The sequence below is a fragment of the Balaenoptera ricei genome, chromosome 16 (genome assembly GCF_028023285.1).
Source record: "Balaenoptera ricei isolate mBalRic1 chromosome 16, mBalRic1.hap2, whole genome shotgun sequence".
NCBI lineage: Eukaryota > Metazoa > Chordata > Mammalia > Artiodactyla > Balaenopteridae > Balaenoptera > Balaenoptera ricei.
In genome coordinates this window covers 28050171-28071279 of record NC_082654.1, presented here as the reverse complement: position 1 = coordinate 28071279, position 21109 = coordinate 28050171, and the positions used below count along the sequence as shown (strand labels likewise).

Here is a 21109-nt window from a genome sequence, read left to right as displayed (position 1 = left end):
TAGATTAATCACATGGCCTTTGATACTACACCATTCTGAAGAGTTATTATTCATTTTGCTTCTGGTTTTAAGACAAAAAATGGCATTATAGTTTAAATATGCACATATTTTGAAGTAGACTTCAAGTGTGACCTTGACAAGTTTATTAACATCAGTTTTCTAATCTACACACAAACATTCACAGATATAAAGGGCCTAGCCCAATGCCATGCTCACAGCAGGGTATAAGGTACTAGCTCTCTCTTGGTCAATGGCTGCAAAAACAGGACATAAGGGATTCTTCAGAAGCCAGCCTTAAATCCTCTCACTGTGATTTGAGATCACTATTATCAATTTGGATTTAAGAAATGAAGATCCAGTAAAATCTGAAGACTCTCGGGTTTCAGAGATGTCAGCTGGATCAGAATTAGGAGACTCACAGTCACTGCCCCTCACAGTGGACATCAAAAAGAAACAGGCAGCTCTTCTTTATCCTAAGCAAAAGCTTTGGCGTCAGCTTCCCCTTTGGTGGGCTCCATCTGTCTCCCGTGAACCAAACCAGAAGGAAGAACCACCTCTACTGGGGTCAGTCCAAACCCGGGGGCTGGAGTAGGCGGAGCAACTCTTCACTGTGTTAGCCGCTAGGCTGGGGCAGGATCCTGGACCTCTCGAGGGCGCAGCCCGCCCAGCGTTGTCGGTTTGTTGGTGAACGGATGCCACTGGCCCTGGATGCTAGGGCTGTCCGTGTGGAAGGGCTTGCGGATGCGGATCACGTCCAAGCCCGACTGGTCCGCCAGCTTCTGCACCAGCGTGGCGATCTCCTCGACCGACTTGCAGTGGATGCTCTCCTCGCGCACAGACCCGTTAACTGGCCGAAGGGAGGTGGGGATAAGAGGAAGCGGGTCAGGGGTCACACGAGCGGCAGGCAAGCGGGCCGAGCCCCACGACGCCTCCCTCCAGCCCTCGTCCGGCCCCACTCACGGTATTCGGCCACTACTCTGGGCACGCAGCACGGCCGCGGGTTCACGTATATTACGACCCCGGGGTTCCTGCGGGCGAAGTCGGTCACCTCCCGTTCTACGAACTCCCTGAGGGACCGGAGAAGGGTGAGCAAGGTGACCCCCTGACCCGGGGCAACCTCGGCCTGGAGTCGCACCTCCGCGCCCTTCCCCGGCTCACCTGGCGCCGCGGGACGAGGGCGCGTCACGGCTGAGGCTAAAACTGAGACGCTGCAGCTGCTGCACGTAGCGACCCAGCCCGTTGTGCAGGACACTGGTCAGGAAGCGGCTCGCGCTCCCGCGCGCCGTCATGGCCGCAGCTCCGAAGCCGTCGAGCCCGGCCTCGCGGTGTGGGGGCGGGACTAACCCGAGGCTTCCTCTTCCGGGAACACTGGCGCCGCGGCAGTTTTGTTTCCGAGGTTGTGGCTAGTGGCGCGAGTGACCCATGTTGCAGGCGACAGGGGCAAGACGAGAGTGGTGACTCGGGGCCGGGGTCAGGAGCGGCGGAGCTCATAGCAGTGGAGCCGAGAAAGCCACGCGGCGGTGGCGCGGCAGGCGTCCCTCTGAGCGCGGAGCTCGGCGGGAGCGAAGGAGTGGCGCTCAGGTTGCCTGATGTCCCCTTGAGTGAAGGAGCGGCGGAGCGGTCCTCTAGCAGGGGACCCAGAGGAGAGGGACTACGGAAGGGACGCAGGCGGCCGCAGAGATGAGGACGACGAGGAGGGGCAGTGGAGGGGCGGTAGTGGCGAGGAGATGATCGAGAAAAACCGCATCGGCGACGGGCGGCGCGGAGGGGAGGCGGCGGGGGGAGCAGCTGTGGAGGATCTCAGAGGTAGGGAACCGGCCAAAGGGACGCGGACGTGAAAGGGCCGTGTCCTCTGGCATAGATGTGAGGTGGCAATGTAGAGGGGCTGAAGAGGATTCAGAGGGAGAAGAGAGCTGCGTGCAGGATCCTTAGGGTCTGACCTAGTAGTGAAGGCACCCGAACCGGGCACCTAAGGCATTTCAAGCAGTGACTTCCCCCGCTTGACTAGGAATGTGGGTCCTCCTCCGAAGTGGGTACCCCCTCCGTATCCTGCTGCCACTGCGTGGGCCGTGGATGGGGTGGAGGACCCTGCCACGAAGCTTGGCCCTGGGCCCTCCTCGCAGACGGTACAGGAAGGAGGCTCTCGCCGCCTTGGAGGTACCAGTGTTGCCTGTAACTGCAACTGAAATCCGGCAATATTTGCGGGCCCATGGGATCCCCTTCCAGGATGGGCACAGCTGCGTGCGGGCACCTAGTCCCTTTGTGGGGGCCTCGAAGCTCAAGGACGAGACTGGTGCTGCCACTTCCTTCAGCCTCTTCATTGACAAGACCACAGGTCGCTTTCTCTGCATGACCAGCCTAGCAGAGGGAAGCTGGGAAGACTTCCAGGCCAGCGTGGAGGGGCAAGGGGATGGGGCCCGAGAAGGGGTCCTGCTTAGTGAGGCCCCAGAAGCTGAGGACAGTGAGGAGGTCCAGAGGATCTGGGACCGAGCCGTACCTCTCTGGGAGCTGCCTGAACCAGAGGAGGCCCAGCTGGCTCGCGTGATGTTTGGCCTCACCAAAGTGACAGATGACACACTCAAGCGTTTCAGTGTGCGCTATCTGCGGCCTGCTCGCAGCCTTGTCTTTCCTTGGTTCTCCCCTGGAGGTTTGGCATTACGAGGCCTGAAGCTACTAGGGGCCAAAGGCCAGGGTGACAGAGTGCACTATGTGGAGACCACCATTCCCCAGCCTGGTGCCTTCCACAACCTGTTTGGGTTACCACTGATCAGTCGTCGAGATGTTGAGGTGGTGCTGACGAGTCGTGAGCTGGACAGCCTGGCCTTGAGCCAGTCCACAGGGCTGCCCACCCTTGCCCTACCCCGAGGGACAGCCTGCTTACCCCCTGCCTTGCTTCCTTACCTCGAACAGTTCCGACGCATTGTGCTCTGGCTGGGGGATGACCTTCGGTCCTGGGAAGCTGCCAAGTTGTTCGCCCGAAAACTGAACCCCAAACGATGCTCCTTGGTGCGGCCTGGGGACCAGCAGCCCTCTCCCCTGGAGGCTCTGAACCAAGGCTTAAATCTTTCTCGTATTCTGCGTACTGCCCTGCCTGCCTGGCACAAGTCTATCGTGTCTTTCCGGCAGCTTCGGGAGGAGGTGCTAGGAGAACTATCAAATGTGGAGCAGGCAGCTGGCGTTCGTTGGAGCCGCTTCCCCGACCTCAATCGTCTCTTGAAGGGACATCGGAAGGGCGAGCTGACGGTCTTCACAGGTGACCCTTTGGGAAATCACTGCTTGGGCAGGTTTGGGGGCAGAGGGTCAGATGACTGAAGCATGTGGGTTTGGGCTACAGTAAATGTTGAAGAGGCGCCTTCCCCTCCCAACTTTGAAGGCTCCGTGCGTGTCTTGGTTTCAAGGGTAGGGCTTTACTCCTCACCCGGGTCTGTGTTCAACCCCCCATGCAGGGCCGACAGGCAGTGGAAAGACAACATTCATCAGTGAATATGCCCTGGATTTGTGTACCCAGGGAGTGAACACGCTATGGGGTAGCTTTGAGATCAGCAACGTGAGACTAGCCCGGGTCATGCTGACACAGTTCGCTGTGGGGCGACTGGAAGAGCAACTGGACAAATATGACGAGTGGGCCGACCGCTTTGAGGACCTGCCCCTCTATTTCATGACTTTTCATGGGCAACAGAGCATCAGGTGAGATTCCCAGGCCTGGAGCTTTCAAAGAATAGGAGGGTGGGAGAACAGACTCGCAGCAGAGTTTTCTGACTGCCATGGTCTGGAGATTACTTGTAACTGACTCTTGAATTCATTGTCTCTTCCTCTTCCCAGGACTGTAATAGACACAATGCAACATGCAGTCTACGTGTATGACATTTGTCATGTGGTTATCGACAATCTGCAGTTCATGATGGGTCATGAGCAGCTGTCCACAGACAGGTGACATCCTCCTCTTGTCTAGCTGTAACCCACTTAAACACACATCTTCTCAGGCAGCTGGCCTTTGGGCAGACACACTGTACTCTTGCTTCCTGACATATGTGCAGGAACATACCATCCCATATGTATTTCTGTCTTTGTAGAGGTGTGGGGTGTGGCAGTGGGAAGTATGGACAGGGACTTAAGTGTGAGTCCTTGGGTAGAGGGAAGTAGAGTGAGGTTGTGGTGGTTTGCGGGGAGATGTGAACGAATCAGGAGTATGTGTTTGTTCTTGTCCTTCTGTGTCTGGTAACCTCTTTGTTGGGTAGGATTGCAGCTCAAGACTATATCATCGGGGCTTTTCGGAAGTTTGCCACAGACAGTAGCTGCCATGTGACACTGGTCATTCACCCCCGGAAGGAAGATGATGATAAAGAACTACAGACAGCATCCATTTTTGGCTCAGCCAAAGTAAGTGGGCTTTAGAGGAGCTCAAGCTATGGAAAGTAGAGGGGGCAGGTGTGACCAGGGACAGCCCTCATTCGGCCTTAAATCATCTTGACTGTCCATCTGGAACAGGCAGGAGGCAGCTTGCCTCTGGGGCCATGACATGAGGAACACATGTGCTAGAATACAAAGGCTGATAATGGTTAGTCCTTTGCCCTCCTTGACCTCCAGGAACTCACATATTCTATGGGGAAAAGAGGGAGACAGTGAGGGACTTCCCTGGCGGTCTGGTGGTTAAGACTCCGTGCTTCCAATGCAGGGGGTGCAGGTTCGATCCCTGGTCAGGGAACTTAGATAGGATACGCCACGTGGCACAGCCAAAAAAAAAAAACGGGGAAAAAAGGAGACAGTGATTACAACTCAGTATGATAAGAGCTATGATAGGCAGCACAGGTATTGCGAGAAAAGAGAAAAGGCATCTGAGTCAGCCTGGGGGGAGACTTCCTAGAAGACGTGTCAACAGAGGTTGGGTTGGGTTTTGTCAGACAGTAGGTGTTAAATAAGCAAATAAGTGTGGGGCCTTCTGGGCAGCGGGACCAGCCGGATCCTGGAGCTTCCAGTGGTACACTGAGTGCCTATTACACGCCAGGCCTGGGCTGGGCACGGGGAATACAGGGCAAGGAACACAAACTATGTGCCACAATTGAACAGACATGGAACTGGGGAAGAGAATAACACAGAAGTGGAAAGATGGTAGTGCCTTTTTTATTTACAGGGATCAAGAATGGTCTCTCTGATGAAGTGTAACATTTAGACCAGGACCTAAATGATAAGGAGCTCGGGTTGAGTAGGCTGTGGAGCCAGAAGTGTTAGCAGCAGAGGGAACAGTGTGTACACAATCTGGGACAGCAAAAGGGTTGTCAGGGAACTAAAAGACTCAAGTGGCCCCAGCATTCTGGTCAGTAGTTCAAAGAGCTTTGGTGATGGGGGAAGTACTTTTCCCTTCCCCCATTCTTGATATTCCTCCCTGCACCTTCAACCTGCCTTTGTGCTTCTCTTATATGTCTTCTCACTGCTTCTTCCTCCTTCTGCCCCTTTTCCCCCAGGCAAGCCAGGAAGCGGACAATGTTCTGATCCTGCAGGACAGGAGGCTGGTAACTGGGCCAGGGAAACGGTATCTACAGGTGTCCAAGAACCGCTTTGATGGAGACGTAGGTGTCTTCCCACTTGAATTCAACAAGAGCTCTCTCACCTTCTCCATACCACCAAAGAGCAAGGCCCGACTCAAGAAGATCAAGGATGACAATGGGCTAGTGGCCAAAAAGCCCTCTTCTGGCAAAAAGGGGGCTGTGCCCCAGATCTCTGAGACTCACTCTGACCAGGTCCCCAACCCCAACAAGCCAGACCTCTCCAAGCCTTCAAGGTGAAGGCATTGCAGAGCTGGACGCTGAAACGAGCCTGCCAGGACAGGCTGGGGTGGAGACTCTTTCTTAGTCCTCTGCTAGGGCTGCCTCTGTCCTGTAGTTGTGAGCTATGGGCCCTTCTCAATCTGAGGGGCCTAGCCTAGGGCAGGGTTTCATTGCAGGAGAATTCAATTTAGCAAATATTTGAGAACCTACTGTGTGCCAGGTTTTGTTCTACATCCTGCGAATATAGCACTGACAAAACAGATGAGGTCCCTGCTTCCACAGAACCTGTAATGTGGTAGAAGAGACAAGATAAGCAATGAACAAATACATACAAAACATAGTTTTAGATAGTGAAAAATGCTCTAAAGGAAAAAACAGTACAGTAATGTGATAATGCTTACAGGCTAGTTTAGATTATGATCTGAAAAGGTGTCTCTGAGCAGAGGACATTTGAGCTGGGGCCTCTGAAGAACTAGGATTGAGCCATGTGAACATCTGGAAAAAGGAATCCAGGCAGAGGGAAAAGTAAATACAGAGGCCCTGAGGTGGGAATGAGCAAGTTGAGGTAAAAGCAGTGGGGTCAGGCCCCCTGAACCTGGAGGGGAATAGGGCACTTCTTGCCAAAACTCCAGCCCAGGCTTTCAGAGCCAAGGGGTGACATGGTGGATACCAATCTCCTCTGCTCCCCACTCTGGAGCCTACCCTGAGGTGGTGCTTACTACCATTGGATCTAGGTGCTCAGCCCTTATAATACCAGGGACAGCCGCAAAGGTGGAAGCCTGGAAGAGAGCCATGGAAGGGAGCTGTGAGCCCAGGGTGCCTGCCATCTAGACACTCATTCCATGGTATGCTGCCTTGGACTGCTGGAGTGGCTGCAATCATGACTTTTTGTAGAGCCTTTTCCAGTTTTACTGAAAAAAGTTTCCATTGCTTTTGTTTCTGTGCTTTTTCTTATTTGACCACTAGGTGTCACCCCAGTCTTTAACTGGATTTTCCTCTCACTTTGACTTGGGAGCAGATAGGTCCCCTCCCCCACCCTGTCTGAGCTGCGCACTCCCAAGAAAGCAGGGGTATTAAAGGGTCTTCATGCATGCACACCCTTATATCTCTTTGTGGCCTAGGGAAGACTGGATGGTGCTTCTTTATCTCTGTCTTCCCTGAGGATCTCCATGTGATCCCTGGCAGAGGTGTGGGTCACTGGGCCCCATGCCTAAGGCTTTGCCTGACCAGCTGTCCCTCTGTGACATGAGCCACTCACTGACCTCTCATCGTGGACCCAAGCTCAGCATATTCTTATCTGGCCACCCCCCAGTACATTTCCCTCCTCTTGTACCCTCTCAGCTTTTCTCTTATGTTAGTGTGTGTCAGAACTGGGGCTCTTGTTTAAAAATGCAGAACCTATTTTTTTAACATCTTTATTGGAGTATAATTGCTTTACAATGGTGTGTTAGTTTCTGCTGTATGACAAAGTGAATCAGCTATATGTATACATATATCCCCATATCTCCCTCTTGCATCTCCCTCCCACCCTCCCTATCGCACCCCTCTACATGGTCACAAAGCACCGAGCTGATCTCCCTGTGCTATGTGGCTGCTTCCCACTAGCTAGCTATTTTACATTTGGTAGTGTATGTGTGTCCATGCCACTCTCTCACTTTGTTCCAGCTTACCCTTCCCCCTCCCTGTGTCCTCAGGTCCATTCTCTACGTCTGCATCTTTATTCCTGTCCTGCCCCTAGGTTCTTCAGAACCTTTTTTTTTTTTTTTTTAGATTCCATATATATGTGTTAGCATACGGTATTTGTTTTTCTCTTTCTGACTTACTTCACTCTGTATGACAGTCTCTAGGTCCATCCACCTCACTACAAATAACTCTTATTTCATTTCTTTTTATGGCTGAAGGAATCGTCATTTTTAAGAAACCCTGCTGGAGATTGTAAGATAACTTACCCAGAGACCTGTCAGAAATATTGCTAAGGGACTTACCTGGTGGTCCAGTGGCTAAGGCTCTGGTGCTTCCAATGCAGGGGGCCTGGGTTCAATCCCTGGTGAGGGAACTAGATCCCACATGCCGCAATTAAAAAAAAGAGATCCCACCTGCTGCAACTAAGACCCGGTGCAGCCAAATAAATAAATATTTTAAAAAAGAAAGAAAGAAATCTGCTTCTAATGAAAAAAAATTTTTTAAAGAAATATTGCTAAATGGTGACACTTTCCCATCTCACTTTCTCTGATATCCTAAAGTCTGTTTCCCTTTAGATTTGCCTGCAAGCGTGATGAGAACGCAAGATGTTCTAAGGGGGCTGGGGAGAAGCCTTTTGTAAAGGGTGGTGGGGCCAGTGGGGTTCCTGCTTCCTGAAAGCAGGGCTGCTTTATCAAGGTTTCCCTGTCAACCTAAGAGGGGGCTCTGGAACCCTGTGGAATGGTCTGGGGTCTCTGGTCTGTGGTGTGTGAAAACTGTGGCTACAGTTGTCTCCTGAAACACCCTGGAGCAAAGCTGTTCTCTGGGGGGAGGGAGGGGGGACCTCCTCCAGGGCCTCCCTTCTTGGGGGTCCCTCCCAGACTGGCTGGAGCCAGGCCTCCTAATCCTGCAGTAATCATTCCCAGCCGCTGGCTGGTCTAGGCCTCAACCAGGGTCTATAACGTTGAACATCAGCCATGCCTTCCAGAGGCACACCACCAGGTCAGTCCTACCTATAAGGATGTGGGTTCCATATTCTGGATGCCTGGTGTGTTCTCAGGAAATCCTTTAGGGATTTCCATTAGGGGACTTTTGTGAGGTCTCTGTGTGAATTGGGGTTAGAGGGATAGATACACACGTGCCTGTCTTGCCCCACCCTCCTAGCAGATACCCCCCACACTGCACAAACCAGAATGGGGGGGGAGGGGAAGCTAATGCTCCCCCAGCCCCACCCCCTATACAAACACATTCCATTCCACACCTGCCTTGAACTCCTCACATCAAAATTAGCCCAAAGGGTGTTCAGGAGTCCCTGGAGACTAGAAAGCAGTAGTTAATCCCTGGGTCCTGTGTAAGATCCCTGGGAGTCACTGTCCCTGTACATAGCCAGAGTGAATTGAGGCAAATTGCCTGTGCCCAGCTGGACATTAAGAATCTTCCTGAGAGCTGAGGAAGAGCCTGGCCCAGCAGAGTCCAGCTGGATTTGCAGCCTTGTCCTCAGATTCATTGTCACACTCGCCTGTGAGGGGCAAGCCTTGGTCCTCCGTCCCTTTACTGGGAATGGGTTTGAGAAGGGACTAAACTCACAGGACTCCTGCTGCCCAAGTACTCAGGCTGCAAATACGGCCCAGATACCTGTAGACATCACAGGCTGCCTTGAGTGCCATGGAGGGTGGGAGCCCTCGGTGCCTCCCTGCAATACAGGTTAACTTCCTGTTTGTGCCTGTGGGTGGAACTTTATGAGCCTGAGAGAAACCTGGCCATACTCCGTAGGGGCCAGAACTGGCAAGCCTGCTCACCTGGGCAGACACCTACTCCAGGGGAGGGGGAGACGCTGGTTCTGCTCGGGCAGCCCCAGCCCCGAGGTGTGTGTGAGGAAGGGCGGGGTCTGTTTTGGTGAAACCCGAGCCTTCTTTGTCTGATTCCCAGGGGTTTCCCCTGTGTCTGGGGGGTGGGCTGAGAGTGGACCAGGGTGGGCTCCCTACAAAGCAGAGGAGGGTGGCAGTAAAGCCCTATAGCCAACTTGGTTAGGGCAGCCAGGTAGCTTAGCTTGGCTGTCGCGCCACTGGCCCCTTCGTAAGTCAAAAACCAAATCCAGTAAGCTGTGAAGTCAGAGGCCAGAGGGGCAGTCTTGGGCCACCGTTGAGCCACAGCTGGGCTGGGTACTGGGTCGGCTGTTGAGGGGGTGCTGCGCAGACCACTCCCCTGCCGGGGTCGGGGGCGCGGCCTTAGCCGCCCCGCCCCGCTCCACCAAGCCCGGGCGGGCGGGCGCTGGGAGTCCGCAGCCCGGAGCGGGCTTGGGAGCCGGCGAGTCTGCGGCAAGGAGCTACCGGCTCTGGAGCAGGAGCCGGGCGGAAGCTGGAACGGCGGTGCAGGTGGCGCTGGGTGAGTGAGTGGTGGGGCCGCGGAGGTGCAGGAACTCTCGCCTGCCGCACACCCCCGCCCCGGAGCGAACTTTCCCGATCTGGGGAAGCTGGGGATTGGGGTTGAGGAGGGGGGTCCCCGGTCCGGGGGCCGCAGGCCAGGAGTCTGAACAGGGAACCTACACAGAAACTCACACTGACGGGCCCACACACGCGTGCACACAGACACACGCGTACTGGAGACACACGAACACACGTGCATTCCGGGGCGGACGCGCCCACTGAGTTAACGCTAGTAGTCCGTGGAGCAGCGCCACTGGCCCGCGAGGACTCCCAGCGGGCAGGGCGCGCTGCCGTCGCGTACTTGAGGGGGGTGGGAGAAAAGGGCCGCCCAGTGACCGCGGATGGGGGCGGGCCGGGTGGGACACCTCCGGAGGTTCCTGCTCCCCTGCAGCCCGCAGGTGAAGACTAAGACGTAAACAGGCGCTGAGCACGTGATCGCTTCGCGCACCAGCGGGCTGTGCTCCCCCCACCCCAGCCTCGGGGCGGGAACCTCCCTCCGCGGTACTAAGCAAGTTTGCCAGATACCTTGCCGGACTGTATTTCATTCTCCTGGAGGTGATAAGCCCTCCCCCAGGAATGGGAACACAACGCCCCCTGGAGTTGGGGTAGCGCAGGAGGACCAGAGACTGTTGCGCTGGGGTGGGGTTACCTGGGTTCCTCGTCTTCCTTCTCCGGAACATGGTGCCCCCATCCCTGAAAGTATCCCTGAAGGGGGTGCTATTCTGGATGGCAGTGTACAGCAGCCCCCGCCCGGTCCTCCAGCCCAGGGAACAGCTGCGGGAGCGCCTGTGGGTCCCCTTCCTACTACCACTCCTCCTTGCAGAACTGGGAGCTCCTACCCCCAAAGTAGTAGCAGAAGGCCCACTCATGCAAGAGTGGGAGTCCCCCTTCCCCAGAGGATGCATGAGCGTACACATCCCCTCAATACCAGAGTGGGCCTATCTCCCTCTGGTAGAAGGGAGGACGGCCCCCCTGTCCCCAGGGAATGAGGTAGTGGGCAGTGGCCCTCGGCTTCCCTCCCTGCCCCACCCCCCACCTCTACACACACGCTGAGCCCAGCTGCTGCCTGAGCTTCTGGGCAGGCTGCCAGAAAGGGGAGGAGGCTCCTGGTGTCCCAGGAGGCTGGGATCAGGGTAAGGCCAGCAGAGGGGGTCTCCACGGGGGGGTGCGGCTCAGTCTGTTCTTGTGAGGCAGAGGGTCTAGGGTGAGCCTGAGGGTGGCTGGGCTATGTTTCCCTTTCCAGGGAAAAAGAAAGAAAAACAACCCTTTCCATAGAGCTAAAAATAGAGCTGAGAGCCGGCCAGGGCTGTGGCCTGGAAGGGGGGGGAATGCTCCTTCCTGGGGTAGAGGAGCTCTGGCGGGCCTTGGCCCTGGGGGGCGGGGTTAGGGGGCAGGAGGCTGTCCTTGCCCAGGGGTGCGGGCATCAGCTGACCTGACTAGGTCACAGAGACCCCTACGGGCAAGTCTACGTGTTAAAATGTTTGTGAAATACAACGTGTATGTCTAAGTAGTTGTCTTTGTGACTGTGAATAAGACTGTCAGTGTGAAAAATGCTTAGGAGACGAAGTGTATTTAAGATTGTGACTGGGTGCGAAGGAACTCGAGCTGCGAAAGCTTGTGCACAACTAGGCGTGTGACACCGAGTGTACCTCTGTGAGTTGGCCTGAAGATTATGGAAAGAAGGGACATGGAACCTTGTGATGGACGAGACAGACTGTGTGATTGTGGCTGTGTGAGACTGAATGTGGGAAAGATCGTGTGGGTGTTAAGACAGTGTTGTTTGCCAGAGGGTGAGAATATCCCTGACCCTGAGAAGTCAGTGGAATGTTTTCGGCTGTGAGGCTCGTGTAGGCTTGGCCTGTAAGTTTGGACCAGCTCACCCCAGTGACTTTTGGGGGCCCAGGGGCTGCCTCTCGAGCAATGACCTCTCTCTTAGCAAATAACTCGTAGGGAAAGTTGGGGAGCACAGAGCCGCGCTCGGGGAAGGCCTGGGCTCTCGTGGGAGAGGGCACAGTGCTGGGGAGTCGGGTAGGGACCCCCCAAGGGGGGTCTTGGGGGTGACTGGGCGTGTTCTCCGAGTAGGCCGCTAGGTGGCGCCGCCTCCGCAATCCAAGCGTGCCTCCTCCAACCCGCTGCGGGTGGGGCAAGCACCCACCAAACCTCGGCCCCCGACTTGTGCTGGGGCGCAAGGCCCAGAGTGGGGGGCAGCTGACCCTCGGCCTCCCTCTCTGGACTCCGAAGCCGGAGAGTGTGTCGAGGGCGGGGCGGGGTTGGCATCGACTAGAGGAGCGGAGGGGGAAGGGCGGCCGCCGCGGCGCCTGGCCCTTTGTGCTCGAACAATGATCAGCAGCCGCTGGCCCCGGGGCTCGTGTAGGGGTACAGGGTGACCCGCCGCCGCCTAGTCCTGAGCCGACCGAGCCCCCAGACACACAACCACCACGCTTCGGAGGCAGGGAACCTGAGTCCCGCTGCGTAGCCCCTGCGTGCGTGCGCCTCGCCGGACACGCGTGACGCGGGGGACCTACGCTTATCCGCGCCCCGGGGGCGGGGTCGCCCCTCGGACCCTCCCCCGCGCTGCACCGCCCACTTGGGCCGGGCGGGGCCTGGGCCGGGCCGGGCCAGGGGCTCCCCGGAGGCGGGGCCGGGCCGGACCGGGCCGCTCCGAGTAGCGGCGCGCGGGCTGGATCCGGGCGGCGCGCCTGTGGAGCGCTGGGGGCGGCCCGGGGCTGAGCATGGAGCAGCGCGGTGGAGGTGAGGGGGGGCCGGGGCTGGGAGGCGACCTGGGGGTGACCCCAACTTATGCACGGCGGAGGTCCCGTGGGGAGGCGGCATTCCACAGCTGCCCCCACTTTATGGAAGCGGCGGGGGTCGGAGGGGGGGATGGATTCCGGAGGGTGGATTGGGGGCTCCCGGCTTCCGGTCTCGGAATGGGAACTCGTGATTCCAGACTTGATCTCGCTGGATGGTCTTTGGAGTTTGGTGAGGGGGAGACTTTCCTGAACTCTTCTGCCCCCAAAACAGGTCTGTGGGAGCTCGGACCTAGGCCAGACCTCCCTCGGACCCCGGCTGGACCCAGCCCTCAGCAGTCCCCGCTGGGCGGGGGGAGTGTGTGCTGTGCCGGAGCGGTTTCTCAAGGATGCTGGGGAGAGCTAGGGGTTCCCTGCCTACAGCCACAAACGCACTTCTCAAAATGGAGCCTCCACTTGCCCCTCCTTCTCTCTCGGGCTCCAAGAGCAGGAGACTGGCTGGCTGGGCCTGGCTTTCCAGACGCCTGGCGCTGGCTCCCTGGGTGTCTGGCTCTCAGGGCCCAGTTCAGTGTCTCTTCTGGGTTTAGGGGCTCCTGGCTCCGTGGGGCGCAGGGACCCCGGCTCACTGGGTCTGCCTGACCCTGGGGCCTCTCTCAGTCTTTGTCTCTTGTCTTCTGGGTCCCTGTCTGAATCTCTCTGTCTCCTCCCCTCAGTTTCCACTTTCTCTGTGCTCACAGAAGTGGGGAAAGGGAGACAGAGATGCCAGCCCCCATGGCCCCCTAAGAAGCCCCTTCCCCACTGTTTCCTCCAGGCCCTGGAGTGGTCTGGGCAAGGGCAGAGGAGGGGGTGTTCCATTGGCTTTGCTCAGGGCTGGCGCTTGTGGGGTGGACTCAGCCCCTGCCCCTGCTCCGTGGACACCAGTCACCCCCACCCCCAGCTCCCAGCTCCTCCTTCCTCAGTCTGGACACCTCCCTGGTTCTCCAGATCTTCTGACTTGAGCGGGGAGGCGGGGTGGGGGCGGACTTAACGGAACACACGTAAGAATGAAGGAGAGCAGATCAAGCAAAGACTCATGTATCTCTCCTCTCCCCACAATCCAGTGAGTGACAAAAACCAGGCTCCCACTCACCAGTTGGCTCTGCGTGCCACCCAGGCTCTCACCCTCTCTCTCACATACTCCCATGCACACACGGTGCTCTATACACACTTGTGCACCCTCATTTCCTACTCACACACTTGTGTAAGATACATAAACTCATGTATATATGAATGGACATCTAACCAAATATATTCTCTCACATAGTCACAGTCATACACCACAAATTCACTTATGTATGCATTTGTAACTTTCACATACTTTCTGAGACACCCTATTTACACACACACTCTTTTGTAAGATATGCACATATGAGTTCACATACATATGCATGTATATCTGAATATACTAATGCATCTATCCAAACATATATACTCACACATTCATTCATGATGTTTTCAAACACAGTGCTCAGATTCATGCTCTTGTGCACACAGTTTCACACGCACAAATAAGTAAGATGCATACACTCCTACTCCTACGCAATTCTCTGTCCACTTCTTGGCTCCCGTTCTGCATGATGACTTCAGCAGATGCCTGAGTCCTGGTCTTCAGCCTCAGGACAGGGGAGGGAGTTCCGGGTGGAGACTTGCTGTCCCCTTCCGGGAAGGAGCAGGGTCTGGGGAGGTGGAGCCCTCTTCCCTGGGCTCCAGGGAAATGAGATCTTGGAGCAGCTGCCAGAGGTGATGGTAGAGCTTCTATCCCCATCCCCTTGGGGTTACTCTGGGGAATGTCCAAAGCTAGAAGGTTTCATAGGGGTTGGCAGTGGGTCTGTGTAGGCTTCTTTAGGCCTGACTGATTGGGTGTGGTGAGGCTAGTTGTCATGGAAACAGGCATGAGCCTGCATCCACCTCTTGGAGGCAGGAGACCCCAGAGGGTACCTATGGGCTCCCTAAGAGCTCTGAGTTCTTGTTTGACCAGCTCCACCCTTGCCGCCTGTCTGTGTGGGAGAAACTGAGGCCCAGCTTGGGGAGGCTGGGCACTGCCTGGCCTTAGCTCTTTGTTTCCTAATTACCATCTGAGTTGCTGACTGCACCCCTGAGGTTGCCCAGACTGCCTCTAATGAGGCCACCTGTCCCAGGGGACCAAGGACTGGTGCTGGGAGCTGGTAGAGAGGGCTCCCTCCCTAACTTGAGTCCTGGCCTCTGTGGGGCCCCATTCCTTCATCATCCCTGCTTGGTAGATTCAGTCCTCAGCCCTGTTCAGACCAGAATTGGGCAGTGGACTGGGGCCCAGGGATAATTGAGGTTCTGCCAAGACTCGGAGGGGATGCACTGGGGGGAGGGTATCAGTGCTTGTTACTGATGTCAGGGGGCTGTTTGACCTGGGACAAAGGACCAGGAGGGACTCGAGACCCTATATAGGGAGGGAGCTCAAGATGGAGAGACTGACACCACTGCCCTGCTCACAGGTTTCCCTGGAGGCCCTTGGCCAGGCCTGAGCCTCTGCTGCCATGGCCATTGTGCAGACGCTGCCAGTGCCACTGGAGCCCGCTCCTGAGGCCGCCACTGCCCCACAAGCTCCAGCCATGGGCAGCGTGAGCAGCCTCATCTCAGGCCGGCCCTGCCCTGGGGGGCCGGCTCCTCCCCGCCATCACGGTCCCCCTGGGCCCACCTTCTTCCGCCAGCAGGATGGGCTGCTGCAGGGTGGCTATGAGGCACAGGAGCCGCTGTGCCCAGCTGTGCCCCCCAGGAAGGCTGTCCCTGGCACCAACTTTACCTACATCAATGAAGACTTCCGGACAGAGTCACCCCCCAGCCCAAGCAGTGACATCGAAGATGCCCGAGAGCAGCGGGCACGCAATGCCCATCTCCGCGGTCCCCCACCAAAGCTCATCCCTGTCTCCGGAAAGCTGGAGAAGGTGAGGACCAGCCCTTCCTTTGGGGCCTGGGTGGAATCAGGGGTTCCCTGGAGAAGCTGAAATTAGGAGACCTATTTAGAGGAAGGAGTGTGGGCTCCAGATTCACCAGACCTGGGTTCTCATCCCAACTCTGCCTCATTCTGGTTGTATGACCTCAGGGAAGTCATTTAACCTTTCTGAGTCTCAGTTCCTATATCTGTAAAATGGAGGTAATAGGTCAACTCTTATAGGATTGTTGGGAGAATTACATTTAATAATGTGTGTAAAGTGTTTAGCCTAGTGCCTGGCATGTAATATGTACTCGATAAATGTTAGCTGCTTAGAAATACTGTTTTATACTTAAAACAGTGTGTTTGATTTGAGCAAGGCCCGTAACTCTGCTGAGCCTCCATTTCCTCATCTGTGTATGAGATAGTGATAATATTTTGCTTGTATGGCTGTTATAATGATCTGAGAGGAACGTTTTAAATTGCTTGACATAAAGTTGACACTCAGGAGGCCCTCAGCCCGTGGTAGCAATTGTTATTAATGTATGGGGATTGGGGACCCCGGATGGGAGGGCAGGGGGTATGATACGGGCTTTGAAAGATTGGGCGGCCTTATCCCCATTGTCAAGTGGCACCTCATTTCAGAACATGGAGAAAATTGTGATCCGCCCAACAGCCTTCAAGCCAGTGCTGCCCAAACCTCGAGGGGCACCATCCCTACCTAGCTTCCTGGGTCCTCGGGCCACCGGACTGTCAGGGAGCCAAGGCAGCCTAACGCAGCTGTTTGGGGGCCCTGCTTCCTCCTCCTCCTCCTCCTCCTCCTCGGCTACCGACAAACCCCTGACACTGAGTGGCTGGGCCAGCAGCTGTCCATCGGGGACTCTATCCGACTCCGGCCGAAACTCACTGTCCAGCTTGCCCACTTACAGCACCGGGGGTGCAGAGCCAGCCACCAACTCCCCAGGCGGGCACCTGCCTTCCCACGGCCCTGGGCGGGGGGCACTGCCTGGGCCAGCCCGAGGGGCCCCCACTGGGCCCTCCCACTCAGACAGCGGCCGATCTTCCTCCAGCAAGAGCACAGGCTCCCTGGGGGGCCGCATGGCCGGGGGGCTCTTGGGCAGCGGTCCCCGGGCCTCCCCTGACAGCAGCTCTTGTGGGGAACGCTCCCCGCCACCGCCTCCACCCCCTCCACCCCCTTCGGACGAGGCCCTGCTGCATTGTGTCCTGGAAGGAAAGCTCCGAGACCGGGAGGCAGAGCTGCAGCAGCTGCGGGACAGTCTGGACGAGAGCGAGGTGACCATGTGCCGGGTGTGGTCAGTGGCAGTGACGGGGGTGGCATGGCAGGACATCCACAGGTGCTGGGAATACAAGAAGCATTTCTGTCTGTGCTGAGGGGCAGGTGTCGGGCTGTTGCGCTGTGACCTCATCCCCACCCCAGCTGTCTGGCTTACACTGTAGAGTGGTTGACGCAGCACCACCATTTACTGTCCTTCAGACTTGAGCAAGTTACTTAGCTGTACTGAGCCTCAGTTTCCTCATCTGTAAATGGGGATATTCCTGGCCTCAGGGTTATCATGAAGATTAAGTAGGGTGAAGGGTGTAAAGTGCTTAGACTAATGCCTGGCACCTGGGAAGTGCCACATACATAAGTGCTTGCTATTATTATTGTTGTTGTGTCGCTTTTCATAAAAATAGTTGCTACTGTTGGTATTGTAATTATCGTAATTATTGAATGGAATCTACCTTCCCTGAGCCCAGGACGGGGGCCAGGGCAGTCGGTGATTGGGGAGCTGCGGGTGGCCAGGGCTTGAGGTTTGGGGGAGCCACCAGGACCCAGGCCTGCCCTCTCGCCCGTAGGTGTACGAGGAACGGCAGCGGCACTGGCAGCGCGAGCGCGAGGCCCTGCGAGAGGACGGCGCGGCCCAGGCACAGCGGGCGCAGCGGGCCCAACAGCTGCTGCAGCTTCAGGTGTTCCAGCTGCAGCAGGAGAAGCGGCAGCTGCAGGATGACTTTGCACAGCTGCTGCAGGAACGTGAGCAGCTGGAGCGGCGCTGCGCCACCTTCGAGCGGGAGCAGCGGGAGCTCGGGCCACGGCTGGAGGAGACCAAGTGGGAGGTGGGCCAGACCAGGATGGGCAGGGAGCAGGGCCTTTGGCAGGGGGGTGGAGGTGGGGGTGGGGAGTGGGTAAGCCTTGAAAGGAGGGGCCCAGCCACACCCCCTCACCTGCCACCCCCAGAGGGCCTCCCCTTCCTCACCTTTGTGAGATGAGGCTCCCCCTTTGACCTCCCTTTCTGGGTGAGGGTCTTCTTGGGCCTCCACATTTGGTCTCCTCATTGGTCTGGTCTAAGTGCTCACGTAGCCAGTAACATTCCCATCCACTGCCTTCCGGCCATACTAAGAATGAGAATGTAGTGCTTGCTGCTCAACAGGCACTGTTCTAAGCATGTAAAGTAGAGTGTATCTTCTAATCCTCGTAACAACCCTGTGAAGTGGGTGCTGTTAATATCCTCATTTTATAGGTGAGGAAAGTGAGACCCAGAAAGGCTAGAGCCAGAGATCACACCTAGTCAGTGGCTGAGCTGAGATCTGAACCCAGGCAGTCTGGCTCCAGTGTCTCTGCTTTTCACCAAAATACTGTAGTGCCTCTCAACTGGAAATGTGGGCACTGCCCTCAGTTGCTTCCACTCCTGCCAAACCCGCCACCACCCAGTCCCCAGGGCGCTACTGCTTCGTGATGGTTTAAAGACCCCAGCTTTGAAAGCAAAAGATCTGGGTCTATATTCCACCGTAGCCAATTAATAGCTGTCTCATTATACCCATCTGTAAAATGGGTATAATCAAACCACCTCTCCCCAAATGCCCAGCATGATGTCAGGGCCTGACACCCTGGGAGAACACTTCTCATCATCCTTTCTGACTATCTCCCACCCCCAGGTGTGCCAGAAGTCAGGCGAGATCTCCCTCCTGAAGCAGCAACTGAAGGAATCTCAGGCAGAGCTGGTGCAGAAGGGCAGCGAGCTGGTGGCCCTACGAGTGGCACTGCGGGAAGCCCGGGCGGCGCTGCGGGTCAGTGAGGGCCGGGCGCGGGGCCTCCAGGAGGCGGCCCGAACACGGGAGCTGGAGCTGGAGGCCTGTTCCCAGGAGCTGCAGCGGCACCGCCAGGAGGCTGAGCGGCTGCGGGAGAAAGCTGGGCAGTTGGACACCGAGGCGGCCGGACTCCGGGAACCCCCTGTGCCTCCTGCCACTGCTGACCCATTCCTCCTGGCAGAGAGTGATGAGGCCAAGGCACAGCGGGCAGCAGCCGGGGTTGGGGGCAGCCTGCGGGCCCAGGTGGAGCGGCTCCGGGCGGAGCTACAGCGGGAGCGGCGGCGAGGCGAGGAGCAGCGGGACAGCTTCGAGGAGGAGCGGCTGGCCTGGCAGGCGGAGAAGGAGCAGGTGATCCGCTACCAGAAGCAGCTGCAGCACAACTACATCCAGATGTACCGACGCAACCGGCAGCTGGAGCAGGAGCTGCAGCAGCTCAGCCTGGAGCTGGAGGCCCGGGAACTCGCGGACCTGGGCCTGGCGGAGCCAGCTCCCTGCATCTGCCTGGAGGAGATCACTGCCACCGAAATCTAGGGCCTTGGCATCCAGCTCTGCGGGGAGGTCTACTGAATGCAGATGGTAGCCTCAGATCCACTGAGGGCCCCGAAGTCTGAGGGCCCCGGGGCCACTTGTCCCCTGGGATCCAGGCCTCTGGGCCTCTGTCAAGGACTCGGGGCTGCCCTATGACTTGGATGAGCAAGATCAGACTCCTTGAAGGTTCCTCTGTTCACTGTCACCAGAGGCTCCTACTCACTCAACCTATTTCACTCACCAACTACTGCCATTGCCACTCTGCCAACCCCGTTCACCCCCAGCGCTCCAGCCCACCCGGCCAGGGGGCTGGGAAGAGGAAGGGGCTCCCTCATCTCCACATTCTCCCCATCACACAGCCAGAGCGAGCCAAACAGCGCCAGCTGCTCCAGATGTGCCTGCCCCCAGCCTGCCCATTTTGGGGGACAGGGCTGGGAGTGGGGTCTGATCCCCAGGTTCCAGCTCTGCAGCCTCTCTCCTGGGGTAAGGGGGCTATAGTCAGACCAAAGGAAGAACTCAGAAATGTCTTGTTTATTTGTATTTGTGACCAAGTGGCCCCTCCCCCACACCCAGGTTTATGGCCTTGTTTTCACTTGTATATTTTTCACATTGTAAATTTCTTGTACAAACCCAAAGAAAAAAATTAAAAAAAATTTTTTTGTTTTTAGAAAAAGATGAGTGTGCTGGATAAAGATTACGGGAACTTGTTTGACCCCCACGCCCTCTTTATTTGCTGGCTATTCCCCTACCCCTCATGGAGGTCTTCGGGGGAGAAAGGGTGATAGGGGAGGGACAAATCCAGCAGAAAATCTGAGGTCCTAGTGGACCACAACATGAAATGGGCTCTTGGGGTTTGAGAAACTAGAAAAGACTCCCATCCTGCCCCTTGCACAGAACACTGCTTGGGGCTGGGGGCTGGATGCAGTGACCCCCTTGAGGGCCCTGTCTGAGAGTGCCTGTCCCTCACGGGGGGAATCATGAGAAAGTGCACACCAATCCTAAGCTCCAGACCTGGGGTTTCCCAACCCCCTTCCTGTCTTGGGCGGTTGGGGGTAGTGAGCTGGTGACAGAGCTGCCCAGTAGCACCTTGTCCTTGACACCAAGTTTATCTGGAATGGGCAGAGCCTTAGTGACAACGGGAGGGAGAATGTGGGGGGAGAGGACCTGAGCCACCAGTGTGGAGCTTTGGGAGTAGGCAAGGCAAGCAGGAGTGGGAGGTTCTTGAGGCCCGAAGAGGTTAGTAGGTGAGGTCCAGGGGATGGCAGGAGGATTCTCTGGGGTCAGTGGGAAGAGTAACGGGATAGCCGGGGAGAGTCTGGGATTAGTATCAGGAGGCTGGAAGACTGGAGAGGGCACTGGGCTGGGGGTCAGCTGGAGAAGCCTGGCATTAGCGGGAGGGGTCTGGGTATGGGTGGAAAGGGCATTAATGGGAGGTTCTGGGAGCCAGTGGGAGGTAGCTGGAGTGCCATCAAGGGGTCAGCGGGCAGGGGAATGGTCACCAGGAAGCCGCTGTTCAGTGAGGGCTGATGAGTCGGAGGGTAAGGGCAGTGGGTCGGGCCTGGGGACCCTGACCACAAGCTCCATGGGCTCCCGAGCCTTGTTTCGATAAGCCCGGCGGATGGTGTCTACTGCCCGCTGGTGGGTCACCTGCTCCAGGCTCTCTCCATCCACGGCCACAAGCTCAAAGCCAGCCTGGGATGGGGGTGGGAGAATCACAGACCTCCCTCCTCAGGTCAACCCCACACCACCACCCAACCTCTCACCTCCACCAGCTAGGACACTCCTCCCCATCTGGGCTCTGGGCGGAGGCGATGGACAATGGGACTTTTGTGTCCAGAACCGGTTGGGGGCAGGGTGGGGTGCAGACAATTGCCTTTTGTCCCTTGGGGCTAGCGGTGTAACAGGATGGGCCACCCTCAGGCGCAGGCTGGC

At 56.9% G+C, this 21109-nt stretch overlaps 4 protein-coding genes across 8 annotated transcripts in view; 2 read left to right on the top strand and 2 right to left on the bottom strand.

Annotated features, from left to right (window-relative positions):
- Nucleotides 1-126: 126 nt before the first annotated feature.
- On the bottom strand, nucleotides 127-1343 carry MRPL43 (mitochondrial ribosomal protein L43). The gene is made up of 3 exons (XM_059901009.1): nucleotides 1159-1343; nucleotides 961-1067; nucleotides 127-847 (listed from the first exon to the last, which is right to left on the bottom strand). The coding sequence occupies exons 1-3, from the start codon at nucleotides 1287-1289 to the stop codon at nucleotides 621-623; spliced, it is 465 nt and encodes a 154-aa protein (XP_059756992.1). The 5' UTR covers nucleotides 1290-1343; the 3' UTR covers nucleotides 127-620.
- Nucleotides 1344-1404: 61 nt separating this feature from the next.
- TWNK (twinkle mtDNA helicase) lies at nucleotides 1405-7495 on the top strand. Its single transcript, XM_059901007.1, has 5 exons — nucleotides 1405-3253; nucleotides 3447-3687; nucleotides 3823-3930; nucleotides 4239-4380; nucleotides 5463-7495. The coding sequence occupies exons 1-5, from the start codon at nucleotides 2011-2013 to the stop codon at nucleotides 5781-5783; spliced, it is 2055 nt and encodes a 684-aa protein (XP_059756990.1). The 5' UTR covers nucleotides 1405-2010; the 3' UTR covers nucleotides 5784-7495.
- A 2199-nt stretch (nucleotides 7496-9694) lies between these two features.
- LZTS2 (leucine zipper tumor suppressor 2) lies at nucleotides 9695-19319 on the top strand. Of its 4 annotated transcripts, none has more exons than XM_059899120.1 (5): nucleotides 9695-9830; nucleotides 15126-15575; nucleotides 16208-16855; nucleotides 17420-17677; nucleotides 18497-19319. In XM_059899120.1, exons 2-5 carry the CDS (start codon nucleotides 15168-15170, stop codon nucleotides 19178-19180), a joined length of 1998 nt encoding a protein of 665 aa, XP_059755103.1. In that variant the 5' UTR covers nucleotides 9695-9830; nucleotides 15126-15167; the 3' UTR covers nucleotides 19181-19319. The 4 variants fall into 4 exon arrangements, with proteins under 4 accessions (XP_059755103.1, XP_059755104.1, XP_059755102.1 ...); XM_059899121.1 differs by lacking the exon at nucleotides 9695-9830 and adding an exon at nucleotides 10984-11004; XM_059899119.1 differs by lacking the exon at nucleotides 9695-9830 and adding an exon at nucleotides 12496-12622.
- The window catches only part of PDZD7 (PDZ domain containing 7), a 22139-nt gene continuing 17895 nt past the window's right edge, over nucleotides 16866-21109 (bottom strand). The window contains exons 16-17 of one of the 2 annotated variants that reach the window (XR_009497867.1): nucleotides 17818-17956; nucleotides 16866-16920 (exon numbers count right to left, since the gene is read on the bottom strand). Coding sequence is in view for 1 of the 2 variants with exons in the window: in XM_059899115.1 (XP_059755098.1) it covers nucleotides 20654-20869 (216 nt within the window). In the remaining variant the exon portion in view is untranslated. Of the gene's footprint in view, nucleotides 16921-17817; nucleotides 17957-19690; nucleotides 20870-21109 lie in introns of those variants that run through there. The other variant, XM_059899115.1, reaches the window with a different exon arrangement.